The 16,243-nt window shown below is 40.6% G+C and overlaps 1 protein-coding gene across 1 annotated transcript in view; it reads right to left on the minus strand.

The window, feature by feature from the left end:
* Positions 1 to 6,257, minus strand: part of UBR3 (ubiquitin protein ligase E3 component n-recognin 3) — a 227,572-nt gene extending 221,315 nt beyond the window's left edge. The window contains exon 1 of the mRNA XM_072811042.1: positions 5,695 to 6,257. Within this exon, the coding sequence (XP_072667143.1) occupies positions 5,695 to 6,242 (548 nt within the window). The 5' untranslated portion in view covers positions 6,243 to 6,257. The remainder of the gene's footprint in view (positions 1 to 5,694) is intronic.
* Positions 6,258 to 16,243: the final 9,986 nt, after the last annotated feature.

Here is a 16,243-nt window from a genome sequence, read left to right on the forward strand (position 1 = left end):
AATAAATGAAACAATGTATCACTTCTCACTTAACAGATTAACAAAGATTGAAATACTGATAACACTATATATATTGGCCAAGATGTGGGGAAACATGCTCTTTCATACATTGTTGATAGAGTGTAAATTCATGTCTTTGGAAGGCTGTATCAAAGTTTAAAATGTACATTTCCTTTAACCAAGATATAACTTCTAGGAATTTATCCTCACCCATACGCTTACACATATACACAGAAAAGTGTATACAAGCATACTGACTGCAACAAACATTTATAATAGTCCAAGATTGGAAACAATTTAAATGTGTATCAGTAGGGAAATGACAGCATAAATTACAGGAAAAAAATATAAAAGTGCAATGAAATACAATTTAACTGTAAAAAAAATGAAATGGTTCTATGTGCACTAATAAGAGACAGTGTCCAAGAAATGTGTTAAAGGAAAAAGAGCCAGGTACAGAAGAGTATGACACTATTTAACTAGACATTGACTGCCTCCATTTCTGGTACTGCCACAGACCAAATAAACCTAAAAATTTCCCACAACAAAACAGCTACAATTCCAGAGTAAATTATAACTAGCATCTTTTAAATGTATGGCTAAGCTTAAAAGAAAATAAGGGAAATCTATCACTGAGAAGTGGGACGGAGGAAAAGGAACCCTTACTTTTTACTTTATCCATTTTTATTTATTTATCTGAGAGAAAGCATGAGCCTTGGGGAAGGGTAGAGGGAAGAGAGAAGCATACTCCCTGCTGAGCAGGGAGCCTGAGAGCCAGAGGATCCAGGGATCATGACCGGAGCCAAAGGCAGACTTAAGCTTAACTAAGTCACCCAGGCACCCCTCTGGTTATTTTTATGTTGTAACCAATAGGTATTACTTTTGAAATTGAAAAAGAAAGAAATTATTCCTAAAGCAATCTCAAAAAAGATGCTATGGATTTAATAATCAATGCCACCACCTGAATAACTAAACCAATGGAATCTCATGGCAAATTTTCAGGCGTAACAGCCACTATTTTATCCAATTTAACTCAACGTACTTTAATTTATTCAACTTACTAAGCACCTACTAAGTGCAAGAGACTATGCTGGCCTCTGATAAATATAGCAAGATAAGGTTCCTATTTTTTAAGGAGCTTAGAATCTGTGAGGAAGAACAAGGGGGCAAAAAAAACCCTATAAATACAGGATAGAACATGAAAATGGTCATCCTCTGCACCAAAATTTGGGAACTAAATATTTAAAATTCCAACTTCTGGTTAGCACCATCAGAACCACAAACCAATCAGACTTTATTTTAGATTTTTCATTATTTTTTTAAAAAATTTATCCATCCTTCAACCATTTGTTACAATGAGTGCATTTTATTAATTATTGGCAAAATTATGCTGTTATACATACAGTTATTAATATCTAGTTTCCATAGTTTTCATAATTTCAAATTTCTTTTTTTTTTAAGATTTTATTTATTCATAAGAGACACACAGAGAAAGAGGCAGAGACACAGGCAGAGAGAGAAGCAGGCTCCCTGCAAGGAGCCCAATGCAGGACTGGATCCGAGACCAGGATCATGCCCTGAGCCAAAGGCAGATACTCAACTGCTAAACCACTCAGGCGTCCCATGCTTTTGTAATTTCATCCCACAAATGAATTCTGTTGTTTTCTTCCTTTGGTTTGTACACCTGTTAATATTGCCACACTATATCAATACCACTAATCAAAAATAACTGAGTTCTCTCCTCATAATTTTATAATTATAAATTTGAAAATTAATTGGCAATATAGGTTGCAATGGATCCAAGATCCTTCCCCATCTCCAGTACAATATCCTATCCATAACAGACACTTGGGAAAAGGATTAAGGCACAGCAGGGTTTCTTCTCTTTATTAAGAAAGCAGATACAGAGGAAATAGAATCCTTTAAAAATGTACTGAACAGGGGATCCCTGGGTGGCACAGCGGTTTGGCGCCTGCCTTTGGCCCAGGGCGCGATCCTGGAGACCCGGGATCGAGTCCCACGTCGGGCTCCCGGTGCATGGAGCCTGCTTCTCCCTCTGCCTGTGTCTCTGCCTCTCTCTCTCTCTCTCTGTGACTATCATAAATAAATAAACATTAAAAAAAAAAATGTACTGAACAATGAATGGTATTTATAAATGTCTATTGCAGTTACAATTACAAACTAAAACACAACTTACCTTAAACTTTTAGTAACCTAAAAGGATTTTAAGAAGTATCAAAAACTGAAAAAAGTTAAATATATTTTCTCTATGCCAGCATAGTCCAGCTTTGCCCACCAGAAACACTGCTATAATTTTTAGATTTCCAGTTCTGAAAAGGTTCCAGAGGCAGCCTTTTAACCTGTACTGTTGGCTAACGTCACCTATGTTTCTCCAGGCATTAGATTAGGTGTGTAGCCCAGAATTATTCTATCCCAAAGAGTTGTAAAAATATCAGAATTTTCACATGGCCACAACACATTTATTGTTTACTCTTGCCCTTCATGAAACTGGACATGGCAACTGCTGGCACCTACAGGCAACAGTTCTGCATTTCAGAAAGGCAATAATAATTATTTAACACTATGTATCAACAACTCACAGAGGGCTGCCAGAGGAATAAGAATCTACCAGATGTCAGTAAAGGCAAATGCTGTAAGATTAGAATGTGCCCTGTATGAATACCTTCAAAGAAATAAAGAGATATTTCTGCTCCTGCACCGAAGCATCACAATTAGAGATCAGACTTACAACTCATCCAGATCAACCTGATGATTATGACTGTGTTCCAAAATTCAGGAAAGAATCAATACATTTCCTACTTTCCCCTTCTTTAGGGATCCCAAATGCTAACCTCGTCTAAGAAGTAAAAATGTCTAAATACCTGTAAAGGATTGTTCCAATTCCCATTTTAAAATCCCTCTTAAAATTTTTTTTAAGTTTTTAAAAAGAAAAAAAAAAGGGCCCAAATAAGAATGGCATATTAAAAAAAAAAAAAAAAGACAAAAACACAGTATTGAACAGAAACATCCAATAGGAATGCTATTTGTAGAGGCAGTAGAGAGAAATGTTGAGCTGTCATCTCTGGAGCCAGGAGGCTAGCAGTAACTTACTACCTGTATAATCCTGAGCAAGTTTTTTAAAACTATGCCCTACTTTCCTCTTCTGTATCATGAGAATAATGACAGTAACAATCTCAGGTTTGTTGAAGATAAATGACTTACATAATGTAACACAGTTAATATTTGACCACTATTTACCAAACAGATAAAAATCCAAAGTGTTAATAACACTCTTTTGATGAGGCTGTTGGAAAGCAGAAAGTCTGATACTCTGCTTAGTACTCAGACTTAATGGAGGGAGGGCAACTTGAGAATCCCACTGTTGAGAATATATCTCCCTGATAGTTTTGCATAGGTGAAAAGACAGGTATACCACATTTTTTATTTCATACTGGAAACCCAAATGTCAAACAGCAAAAGTGATGACAAATGAAGAGTGGCAGGGTGCCTGGGTGGCTCAGTCGGTTAAATGCCCAACTTGATTTTGGCTGAGGTCATGATCTAAGGGTTGTGAGATCAAGCCTCACAATGGGCTCTTCACTGGGCAGGGGGGGCCTGCTTAACATTTTCTCTCTTTCTCAGTCCCTTCCCCCATCCATGCACTCTCTCTCTTAAAAAGTAAAAACAGGGCAGTCTGGTGGCTCAGCAATTTAGCATTGCCTTCAGCGGAGGGTGTGATCCTAGGGTCCCGGGATCCAGTCCCATGTCAGGCTCCCTACAGGGAGCCTGCTTCTCCCTCTGCCTGTGTCTCTGCCTCTCTGTGTGTGTGTCTCTCATGAAAAAATAAATAAATCTTTTTTTTTAAAGCAAAAACAAAAAAAATCAATAGAGTGGCAAATTTGTGGCATGGAACACATTACAGATATTTTTTTTTAAGTAAAGTTAATACACTGATTTACTGACATGAAAAGACCTCTTGGTAAGTGAAAAATGCAAGATGTTATGTTACTTTTTGCATAAAAAGAAACTGAATAATCAAAATACATATTCATCCTTGTTTATTTTTGTACTAAGAGAAAGCAGTAATGGTGGGAAGGACTGGGCAGATGAAAGACAGGATGGGAGGGAAACTTCAAACTGTGCATCTTTTAATTTTTTCTCTTTTGCTTTTTTTGGCTACTTGAATATTTTACCTATGCAAATATTAATTTTTTAAGTATTTTTTAAATGTCAGGAATACACTTTAAGTCTCAAAAGTTTTCTGCAATTACTATCGCCGTTGTTGTTAATAGTTGCAGTGATAGTAACAAGCTCAAAATACCTCCTTTCTGAAGTCTTTTACATACTTCCTCTGCACAGAAGGCTCCTCTAACTCCCGGACTATTTAAAAAATTTATCATTTTCTACTCTAGTGTAAGAGGCTTAACCGGGTAGGTCAATGTCTTGTTCATTTTGCATATCCTCGGAGCCTTGCTTGCACCTGATAGATTCAACATTCTATAGCAACAGTAACCTACAAGTACTCCAAAGGAAAAAAAACAACAACAACAACAAAAAAGTGACCCTTTCTAAAGGATGTGTGCTCTACCATTAATTACAACACCTGAAAATTTTAAAACTTGAATAACTGGATTGGCTAACATTCTTTCAACTACTGCCCCAGCCAAAATGTCCTCTCTTCCACCAAGTTCTTTCTTTTCCCAGGGCTTCCCCAGATATGATATCACGTCCCAAGCCAAGACACTACAACGTACCAACTCTTTAACTCGCTGCAGTCTCTGAAATGCCTTTTGTCCTAAGTCCCGACACCCCGCTACACTGCTCCTATTGAATGTGCATTTGTTGACTGTCTCCTCTTAGACAGAGGTTCACAGATTAGTCACTGAATAAAGTGCCCTTTTAACTGCAGCAGAAGACCTAACACCTGATTCCTCATTCGCTCAGTGTTTTTGTTTGTTCTTCTGGTGCGTAGCGTGTTCTGCAACCGACTGCTCAGTAGCCCGGTTCTAGATGTCATTCCAGCACGCCGAATACTCCACTGACAGCTCAACAGTCGCTTTTCATGCAAGCCCCTCCCCTTTCCCTCCTCCCTCAACTCTCACAAGCTCTCGGGCTCCTCCGTCGCCGCTGACGGACACACTGACAGTTCAGAAGCCCTTCCACCCGGGCAGCCGCAGGACCACCTCCCCGACTCGTAGCATCCTGCGACCCAAGGCAGCCCCCAGGACCAGCCCCCTCCCAGCCGGGCCAAATCACATCGTCAGCCTCTCCTTCCCAAGAACCAGGCGGCTTTTAAAGCTCTTCCCGACAAGTACACAACTGACAGCTCGGCAGCAGGTTCCCCAAGCAGCCCTTCCTCCTGCCACCCCGCGCACGGCTCTTCCGTGGCTGCCGCTCCCTCGCTCGCCCCGGCTGCCCCGAATACCCACTGCCCCGTCCCTAGGTTCGCGCGCTCTCCGCCCTCCCCTGTCCCCACTCCCCCTGCGGCGCTGACAGCTCAGCCACCCCCACCCCCACCGCCACCGCCACCGCCGCCGCCGCCACCGCCACCCCCACCCCCCGCGGCTGCACCCTCCCCCACCGCGTCCCCTGACAGCGCGGGGTCTGCGCCAGGCCTCCCCGCCCCGGCCCGGCCCGGCCCGGCCCGGCCCGGCCGCCCGCGGCGCCCCCGCCCCGGAGCAGGGCCCCACTCACCCACTCTCCCGCATCACGTTGCTGTCCCCGCAGTCACAGGCTCCGCCGGCCTGGCTGCGGAACATGTTGAAGTCGTGTCCGGTGTGGTCGCCCTGGTGGAAGCACTCCGCGCACAGCGACATGCAGGGGGAGATGCCGCACGTCCGGCAGCGGTAGGCCACGAAGTTGGCCGTCCAGACCAGGCCGCAGAGCGCCGCGGGGTCGTAGGCCCGCACGGCCGCGCAGAACTCGTCGTAGCCGCCGCCGCCCGCCAGAAGGCACTTACACCACTCCAGGGCCTCCTCCTCCGCCGCCCCCGCGCCGCCCCCGCCGCCCGCGGCCGCCGCCTCCTCGCCGTCCGCAGCCGCGGCCAGCGGCCGCTCGGCGCTCAGCACCCGCTCCAGCAGCGCCTGCAGCTCCTCAGCACCTGCCCTGTTGTCCGGCCGGCTGAGGGCCGCCTTCAGGTGCGCCGCGGTGGCCGCCTTGTCCAGGCCCGGCCCGGGCGCGGGCAGCTCGGCTTGGGGCGGCTGCGGCCCCCCGACGGCCGCCGCGGCCGCCGCCGCCGCCATGATGAGAGCTCAGAATTTGGAGAGCCCAGGGCCGGCGGCTCCTCCCGGGAGGGTGGGGGAACCGACTGCCGCGGTCGCTCCGCCCGCCCAACTCTCGCGATACCCCGCGCCGCCGCCGCCGCCGCCGCCGCCGCCGCCGCCGCCGCGTCCCCGCCCCTGCACACGCCCCCCGGGCGTCGGGCCTGCTCCCCGCGCGCTCCTCCGTCGCTCCCCGCCTCCCGGCGCCCAGAGGTGGAGTACGGGAAGGAGCGGCCCGCCTCGAAAAATACACAGAGAATAGACAGACAGACAGACAGACAGAGACAACTTTAACATGGACTTTTATTTGCCTGGACTATAGGACTTACACACAGCATCTTCCAGATGTAGCCTAAGGATCCGCATCTCGTTTTGAGCTGTAGATTCCCATCCTTACGAACCCCAATGACCACCGAATCCCTGTTCCTATTGAAGCAAGCTCATTTTCCCCCTGAATTAATTCTTACCCTCACACTATTACCAAGTTAATCTGAAGTACATTTTTTTAGACTATTAAAGTGCACTCTGTTCTATTATTCTCCTGTTCAAAATCTTCAGTGGAAAAAAACAAGCTCCTTAAATCTTCTCTCAAACACTCACCTATTTTTCTATCCTTATCTCCTGATACTACTCCAAGTTTGCCATATGAGAGAGACCAGTGGGACTGTTTACTGTTTCATGAGGCTTTATCTTTACTGTTCCTCGTTCCCACAGCTACCCCATCCCACTTGCTCACCCACAGCCTAATCTGGAACAGTCTACCTGTGTAACTTTTCTTCAAAAGGATGGCCCTTAACTTACTTTATACTTTTTGTTAAACTCTACACCCAAAGTGGGCTGGAACTCAACACCCCAAGACCAAGAGTCACATGCTCGGGAGGCCTGGGGGGCTCAGCGGTTGAGCATCTGCCCTTGGCTCAGGTCATGACCCCTGGGTCCGGGATGGAGTCCCACATCCGGCTCCTTGCAGGGAGCCTACTTCTCCCTCTGCCTGTGTCCCTCTCTCTGTGTCTCTCATTAACACATAAATAAATAAAACTTTAAAAAAAAGTCACATGTTCCACCAACTGAGCCAGCCAGGCCCCCCTTGGTGATATAACCTATTGTCTTATCATAAAAATCTCATCTCCACCCCACTACTAATTGGTCAATTTCCTGAGGGCAAAGAATGAGTCTTCATCATTGGCCATAAATGCTCAAATATTTATCGAATTATCATTAAATACTTACATTAGATGATGTTTGTTGCATATTAATTATGGGCCTTGTTTTTTATATATGTTATTTCTTTTAATCCTCTCAATTCTATGAGGTAAATTCTGTTAATAGAGGAAACAAACTTAAAGAGGTGATTTCTGTGCCCCAAAACACACAGCTGACAATTAAATGAAATGTGACTAGAACCCAGATCCATCTGATTAAAAAACCCTGCTCCTAACTACCACATCAATATTTCCCAAACAAACACAAAAAAAAAAAAAAATATTTCCCAAACCCACCTGATCCCTAAGAATCACCTGAAGTTCTACTCACGAAACAGATTCCCAGGCACCATCTCAGACCTAAGGAATCACAATCTCCAAAGGTGGGGTGCCTGTGACTGCAGGGGTACCTGGGTGGCTCAGTTGGTTGGGTCAAGATCAAGCCCACTTGGCTCAGGTCAAGATCTCAGGGTCCTGGAATATAGCCCCACATTGGACTCTCTGCTCAGCGGAGAGCCTGCTTCCCCCTCTCTCTACCACTCCCCCCACTTGTATTCTCTTGCTCTCTATCAAAAAATAAAAATAAAAAATCTCCAGAGGTAATCCTACCCTAACAAAATCTGAATCTTGAGGGAGATTATCATTACTGATCCTTCCAGAACTAAAAATCTACAGCTTACTAAAGTTTCCAGACAGCTCTCTGTGTTATAACTTAGTAACACATGACAGAGGACAACCAAGAATGAAAATACTGTAGGAGAAATAATCCAAGGAAGTAGAATAAGAGTATTTCTAATCCATAACCCTGTTTTATAAATGAATTGAACATAATTAAAACACACTATTTCACATACTCTGATCTCTACATTAACAAAGCATTTCATAATGATCATTAAGCAGTGATAATTAATTCAAAAGTTGCTCAATAATTCTCTTTATGAATCACCAAATTATAAACCAAGTAAATTCCAGGAACATTTCAAACTAAGGTAGAACACTAGTCAATGTCTATGGATCAAGGCCATTGGGAAATTTCTGCAAATGTCTACAAAATCTTACCATTGCTTCTTTTTTTTTTTTTTTTTTTTTTGCTGTACAACAAAATTTAAATACTACCCTGTACTTCAGTTACATAGACACTGCAGTACACATACAGATTTCCCACTTATTCTAGTTATGATGATATTAGACCAGTTCAAAAATCAAAGAACTGTTAAAAATAACTGATAATAATAAGAATATAAGTAAACAAATTGGAAAATGGGCAAAATATGTGAACATTTAGAAGATGTATAAATGGCCAATAGACATAGAAAAGATACTCAGCAGTCATTAAGGAAATTTACATCTATAAGATACCACTATACTACCCACTAGAATGGCAAGCATCAAAAGATAGACAATAACAAATGCTGGCAAGAATATGTAAAAACAGCAACTCTCATACTGCACTGATCAGGATGTAAAATAGTATAGTCTCTCAGGAAAACAGTTTGGCAGTTACTCAAAAAGTTGAGCATACCATTTGAGACAGCATGGATGGACCTAGATGGTATTATACTAAGTGAAATGTCAGATTGAGAAAGACAAATACCATTATGATTCCACTCATAAGTAAAACCTAAAAAAAAAAAAAAAAGCAGAATCAGACCTATAACTACAGAGAATAAAGTGATGACTGTCAGAGGGGAGGAAGTGAAGGGATGGGCAAAACAGGTGAAGGAAAGTGGGAGACACAGGCCTCCAGTTATGGAATGAGTAAATCATGGGAATAAAAGCAGAGCATAAGGAATACAGTCAATGATATTGTAATACTGATGTCATGGGACAGATGGTAGCTATACTTGTAGTGAACATAGCATAATGTATAAACTAGAATCAAATACTAATTTGTACACCTGAAACTAATGTAACATTGTGTGTCAACTATACTCAAACTAATAACATATATATCTATCTCAGCTGGTGGAACATGTGACTCCCAATCTCAAGGTCCTGAGTTCAAGCTCCACATTGGACAGGGAGCCTACTTGAAAAAAATAAAAATTAAACATAAATTCTACCCTTAGGAATCTACGCAAGAGAATCTGCACCATATATCCACACAAAGACTTACAGGTAAATATTCATACCAGCATTATTCATAATAGTCCCCCAAAACTGGAAATGACCTACGAATTAATAAATGGAAAAACAAACTGTAGCATGTTCATATAAACATATATCATTTAACAATAAAAAAGAATGAAGTATTGATACATGCTATGACATTAATCAACTAAAAATATTTTGTCAATAAAGGAAGTCAGAACAAAAAATGATTATTATATTACTCCATTTACACGAAATGTCTAGAAAAGACAAATCTATGGAGACAAAGTGGTTGTCTGGAGCTGGGGTAAGAACAAGAAGTAACTGCAAATGGGTACAAGGGATCTTTTTAGGATGACATAAATGTTCTAAAATTGGTTGGGGTGGGGGATCCCTGGGTGGCTCAGTGGTTTAGCGCCTGCCTTTGGCCCAGGGCGCGATCCTGGAGTCCCGGGATGGAGTCCTGCGTCAGGCTCCCAGCATGAAGCCTGCTTCTCCCTCCTCCTGTGTCTTTGCCTCTCTCTCTCTCTCTCTCTCTCTCTTATAAATCAATCAATCAATCAATCTTTATTTTTTTTTTTTATTTATGATAGTCACACACACACACAGAGAGAGAGAGAGAGAGAGGCAGAGACACAGGCAGAGGGAGAAGCAGGCTCCATGCACCGGGAGCCCGACGTGGGATTCGATCCCGGGTCTCCAGGATCGCGCCCTGGGCCAAAGGCAGGCGCCAAACCGCTACGCCACCCAGGGATCCCTCAATCAATCTTTAAAAAAAAAAGTTGGTTGGGGTGATGGTTAAACAACTATGTAATTTGCTAAAAATCATTGATTCAACTCTAAAAACAGGTGGATTTTATGGTATGAAACTATACCTCAATAAAATAGTTTAAGATATATATTAATAGTAATCAGTAGTATTAGGTATTGTTTGAGACAAATGAAATAATCAAGTTTCTGTCCAGGTACAAACTAGTTTACTGCTTTAGTTTTTAAAATGAATATGACAAAAAAAAATGAATATGACAAGCTCTCATATATTTGCTTCTCCTAGAATGTCTGGGGCTTCTATCATTTGGATTCAGGAAGTCTAACATTTTTCTCTTTCAATGCATGAGTGTATTATAAAAACTCTTCTAAATTACCTCTCAAATCATTGTGCTGTGTCACGGGGAATTCCTACAAGGATCATATTTCCATGAGGGAAAGCCAGATTGAAATTCAGCTGAAAACTCTGTGCTCCTTCAATGATATACCTCATTAAATGTTACTGTTACTCTACTGAGGAATAAATAATGCTACATAGTGCTGTAATAGAAAGCTACAAAATAGAACCTAAAATACTGTATTTTTATGTATTCTATCTTAATTAATGTGAAAAATAATCTTGTGACACTTCTAAATTGGCTTTTCAAATTAAAATAAACCACACAGGGGCAGCCCTGGTGGCTCAGTGGTTTAGCGCCTTCAGGCTCCGGAGACCTGGGATTGAGTCCCGTGTAGGGCTCCCTGAATGGAGCCTGCTTCTCCCTCTGCCTGTGTCTCTGCCTCTTTCTCTGTGTGTGTGTGTGTGTGTGTGTGTGTGTGTGTGTCTCATGAATAAATAAATAAAATCTTTAAAATAAATAAATAAATATATAAATAAACATATAAATAAATAAATAAGCCACACAGATAAGGTAACAAGCTATAAATGATAGATAACACAACTGTATCCAAAATTAGACTCTTAAGAGAACTAACAATGTAATGGAAACGCTCCAAAGTTGCTTTTGTTTTTATCAGGACTTCCTAGTTGCAAGAAACAAAACAATTTCAACTAGCTTAAGCTGAGAAAAGGAAAATATTAGGTCATATAAACAATGGAGGGAAGAGAGAGATGAACCTGTATGTGTATGCATCCTCATCTTTGCTTTCAGGATGGGCTCCATTGTCTCCAAAAGCTTCTATGCATGGGGCCTCCACAACCCCAGCTCTAGACCATATCTCCACAACTTCACAATAGAGAAAAGGGGTCTCTCTCTCTCTGCCAGATCCACCTAAAACCCTGAGGAAGGGGGCACCTGGGTGGCTCAGTCGCTTAAGTGTCTGCCTTCGCCTCAGATATGATATAAAGATCCTGGGATGGAGCCCCTCATCGGGCTCCTGACTCAACAGGGAGTCTGCCTTCCCTATGTGCCTCCCCTCTGCTCATGCTCAAACACACACACTCTCTCTCTCTTTTTTTTTTTAAATAAATAAAAATTTAAAAACAACAACAACCACAACAACAACCTGAGGAAGAATTCTGAGTGACCTAGCTGGTGGCCCCTGCCACCCTTAGTACCAGAAGAGGAAGAGATACCTGTTGGAAACATACAAGATGCCTACCACAGTATTAACTTCTAAATTTCTGCCTGGCTTCCAGGTATACACACCAGACTTTCTCTAGGTGCACAGCAAGTTCACCCAATCTAATCACAACTGCTAAAATTCATACCATAAAAACATTGTTTCTACTATAGCCAAGAAATTCTGCCATTTAAGATTCACAATAACCCTGAAACATAATTATTATTAGCCCCAGTTTATAAATAGAATGATACTCTTTATTTCACATGTGTCAAAACGCAAGAACAAACCCTGGAAGAGAAATCACTTCTTGTTCATATATGTGCCTTTCTTGCTTCTCTCCCTCCATCCTCTCCTTTCTCTCTCCCTCTGCCTTCCCTTCCCTCCCTCTGCCTTTTCTCCCTTCTTCCTTTCTTTAATAACTGAGTCCTTTATTATTCTTTAAGATTTTGTTTATTTATTCATGAGAGACAGAGAGAGAGAGAGAGAGGCAGAGACACAGTCAGAGGGAGAAGCAGGCCCCCTGCAGGGAGCCTGATGTGGGACCGGATGCTAGGACTCCAGGACTACACCCTGGGCCAAAGGCAGGCCCTAAACCACTGAGCCACCTGGGCGTCCCAAATGAGTCCTTTAAAATCTTGCAACTATATTTACTGTGATTCTCTCATTTGCTTAATATTGAAGAAGGACATTTTTAGTAAGTTTCTCAACTCATGCTTTAGAAATATTTTTGGGAAAAAAGCATGACAGTGCATTAAGGGTTTGACCTATATTAGCTCCTCTACAGATTTGTCTCTGCAACTTTCCCAAAGTTATACTTAGCAATCTTCTGGGGTATTTTTCATTATCATTTTTTAAGGTTTTCTTTATTTGTTCATGAGAGACACATAGAGAGAGAGGCAGAGACAATGGCAGAGGAGAAAGCAGGCTCCTCGAGGGCAGCCTGTTATAAGGGCTTGATCCCAGGACCCAGGATCACCACCTGAGCCAAAGGCAGATGCTCAACCACTGAGCCACCCAGGCGCCCCTTTCATTCTCATTTAATATCATTACACATTGTCTTAATTTCCTTCCCCTCCTTAAAAAAAAAAAAAAAAAAAAAAAAAACCAGAGGAACATTTCCTTCTCTGCACCTCCAATGAAGAACAGAAAACTTTAACCCACTGCCATTTTTCTGCAAAAAACAAATTCGATATTTGTTGAGCCCTTACCAGTTGCTCTCTGCAACAGCTGAGGATATCACTGTGAACAAAACAGACATAGTCTATGTAGCACAGGCATGGCCTGGTGTAGCATAGCTCCAGAGGTACCATTCACATAGAATAAAATGCTTCTGACAAGGAGCTTGCAGACTGATAAAATTATACAATAAATTACAACCTAATCTAACACATTATTACTATTGCTATAATTATTATTACTTCTGATCTTGGAGTGAGAAAACATTTTTTTAATGGACACAAAAAATACTAACCACAAAAGAAAAGACTGGGGGATCCCTGGGTGGCTCAGTGGTTTAGCGCCTGCCTTTGGCCCAGGGCATGATCCTGGAGTCCCGGGATCGAGTCCCACGTCGGGCTCCCGGCATGGAGCCTGCTTCTCCCTCCCTCTGTCTGTGTCTCTGCCTCTCTCTCTATGTCTATCATGAATAAATAAATAAAATATTTAAAAAAAAGAAAAGAAAAGACTCGCTGACAAAATTGGTTAACTTAAAATTTTAAATTTCTATTCATTAAACACCATTAACAGTTACAAAGTTTTGGTTTGAAGTGATAAAATAGTTTTGGAAATAGTGATGATGGTTGAATAAAATTATGAATATAATTATTGCCACTGAATTGTACCCTTAAAAATGGTTAAAACAAAAAATGGTTAAAACAGCAAACTTCATTATATATATTTTACCACAATTTTTTAAATTAATAATGTAACATACCAAAAACCATTGAATTGTACACTTTAAATTGATGAATTAAATCTGAAAAAAGCTGATAAAAGAAAAAGATAACATTAAGAGTAAAACAGGCAAGTTGGAGAGTTGGAGAGAATATTTGCAACACGTCTAACCCAAAAAGGATATGCATCTAGAATATAGAGAATTCCTACAAAGCAACAAGGAAATGACAGTCATCCCAATAGAAAAATGGAGAAGAGACTTCAACAGATACTTCATAAAAGGAGATAAAGGAGATATCCATTATAGCAAATAAACATATGAAATTAGTAATCATTAGTAATCTGGGAAATACCAATCAAAGTTGTATTAAGTGTCTACTATACACCCAAAAGAAGGGCTAAAATTTAAAAGATTGATAACCACTGAGCCACCTCGTGGTCCTGGAGTCCTGGGATCAAGTCCCACATAGGGCTCCTTGCATGGAGCCTGCTTCTCCCTCTGCCTGTGTCTCTGCCTCTCTCTCTCTGTGTCTGTCATGAATAAATAAATAAATAAAATATTTTAAAAATAATAAAATAAAAGATTGATAATACCAAATATTGGTGAGGATGCTGAGCACCTGGAACTATCAATGAATGCCAGCAGGAATACAAAATGGTTCAGCCACTCTGAAAGAGTTCAGTGGTTTCTTGTGAAGTTGAACATATGCCTACTTAATAATCCAAAAATTAAATTTAAGAGAAAGAAGAAGAGATGTATCCAGAAAAATATTTATACAAGGATGTTCATAGTAGCATTATTCATACCAGCCAAAAACTAGAAACAGTTCAAATCTCCATTAACGAATGAATATATAAACAAATTATGGTATATTCATACAGTAAAATACTACTAAGCAATAAAAAGATACATCAAGGATGAATCTGAAAAACTTTATGGTAAATGAAAGAAGGCAAACCCCCCAAAAATTGCATATACATAATTCTGTTTATATGATGTTTGTAAGAGGCAGAAGTAAGCCATGATGATCAAAATTAGAATAGTGGTTGCCTGTGGGATGACTCATAAGGAGTAGAAGGGAAATTATTAGGATGAATAGTGGAAATTTTTAGGATCAGCTACTTGAGGTGATGTTTATATGATATATATTATTCATGTTTCATCAAACTGTAAGTTAAGATTTGTGCATTTTATGTAAACTAAATCCTCATTTTAAATCTGAAACAAACTAAATATCCATCAATAGTAGAATAAATTATAGTATATTCATATAATGGACTACTATACAGCAATGAAAATGAGCAACATGGATGAATCTTAACAAACATAACATTGAACAAAAGAAATCTGACATAGTATGATTCTACTTATATAAATTAAAAAGAATCAGCAAAATTAGTCTCTAGTGTTAAGTCAGGATAGTGATTGCTTTTGGAAATGGGGGCAGGGAGTGACAGAAGGGAGCCTGAGGTAGATGCTTTTGGGGTGCTGATGGTGTTTACTCTTGACCTGGTTGGTGTTTCTACAGATTTGTTTATTGTATTCACTTGTTCATTTATAAATGAACAAATTATGATTTGTTTATATATGTTATATATCACTAAAGTTTTTTTAAATTAGTACTATTAGTGAGGAAGATATATACTTTACACTTAATAATTTATGAATAAATAAGTGAATCTTCACCAGTGACTAAGAAACCTTGAAATTTAAAAGTCAAATGTGATTATGAGTTTATTTAAATTGAAATATTAGAATAAGCTTTAAGTATATGTTCTAATATTAAAAATATAATAGTTTACACTTAAATTTCACTGAAACTCGGCCTTTCTTCCACACACATGAAGGAGAAACTTTAAAGTTCATTTCATAACAACACAATTGATCCAGAGTCAGAGTGAGAATTCAAAAAGAGTTTCAAAAACAAACAAACAAACAAACAAAAACAAAAAGAGTTTCCGGCTCCAGTGCTTCCCTATAGGACATATGCATAAAGATACTCGAACATGTACTTTTTGCCTGCTACAGAAAACAGGTAGAGTTCCCTAAAAGAAGAAAAGGAAAGAATATCAAATTACTGGACTAGTGTAAAAAGAGAAAGGGAGTAAGATATGTAGAACAAGGCCCTAATAAGAATTTGTAAAAAGATGTTTGGGCAGTGGTCAGGAAGGTAGGTTTTCTACTACAAGAGTCCTGATGGAATCCCCCTGACCTCCCAGCACATATGCACTGTATTTGGGCAATTCACACTGACTTGTTCAATCTCACTGCCTTTTTCAATCACACTGACTTGAGCAATTCATCAAATACTATTTGATAATATAACCTGAGTTTCTTGAGAACTAGGAAGCATATCTTAATTATTTTCCAGGACATAACACAGTCTCTTATAAATTCCAAACATTCAATATTTGAATATTCATTAATCAATTCTCAAAGTATGTCTGCAGAAACTCAGGCAG

This window comes from Canis lupus, chromosome 34, assembly GCF_048164855.1.
Source record: "Canis lupus baileyi chromosome 34, mCanLup2.hap1, whole genome shotgun sequence".
Taxonomy (NCBI): Eukaryota; Metazoa; Chordata; class Mammalia; order Carnivora; family Canidae; genus Canis; species Canis lupus.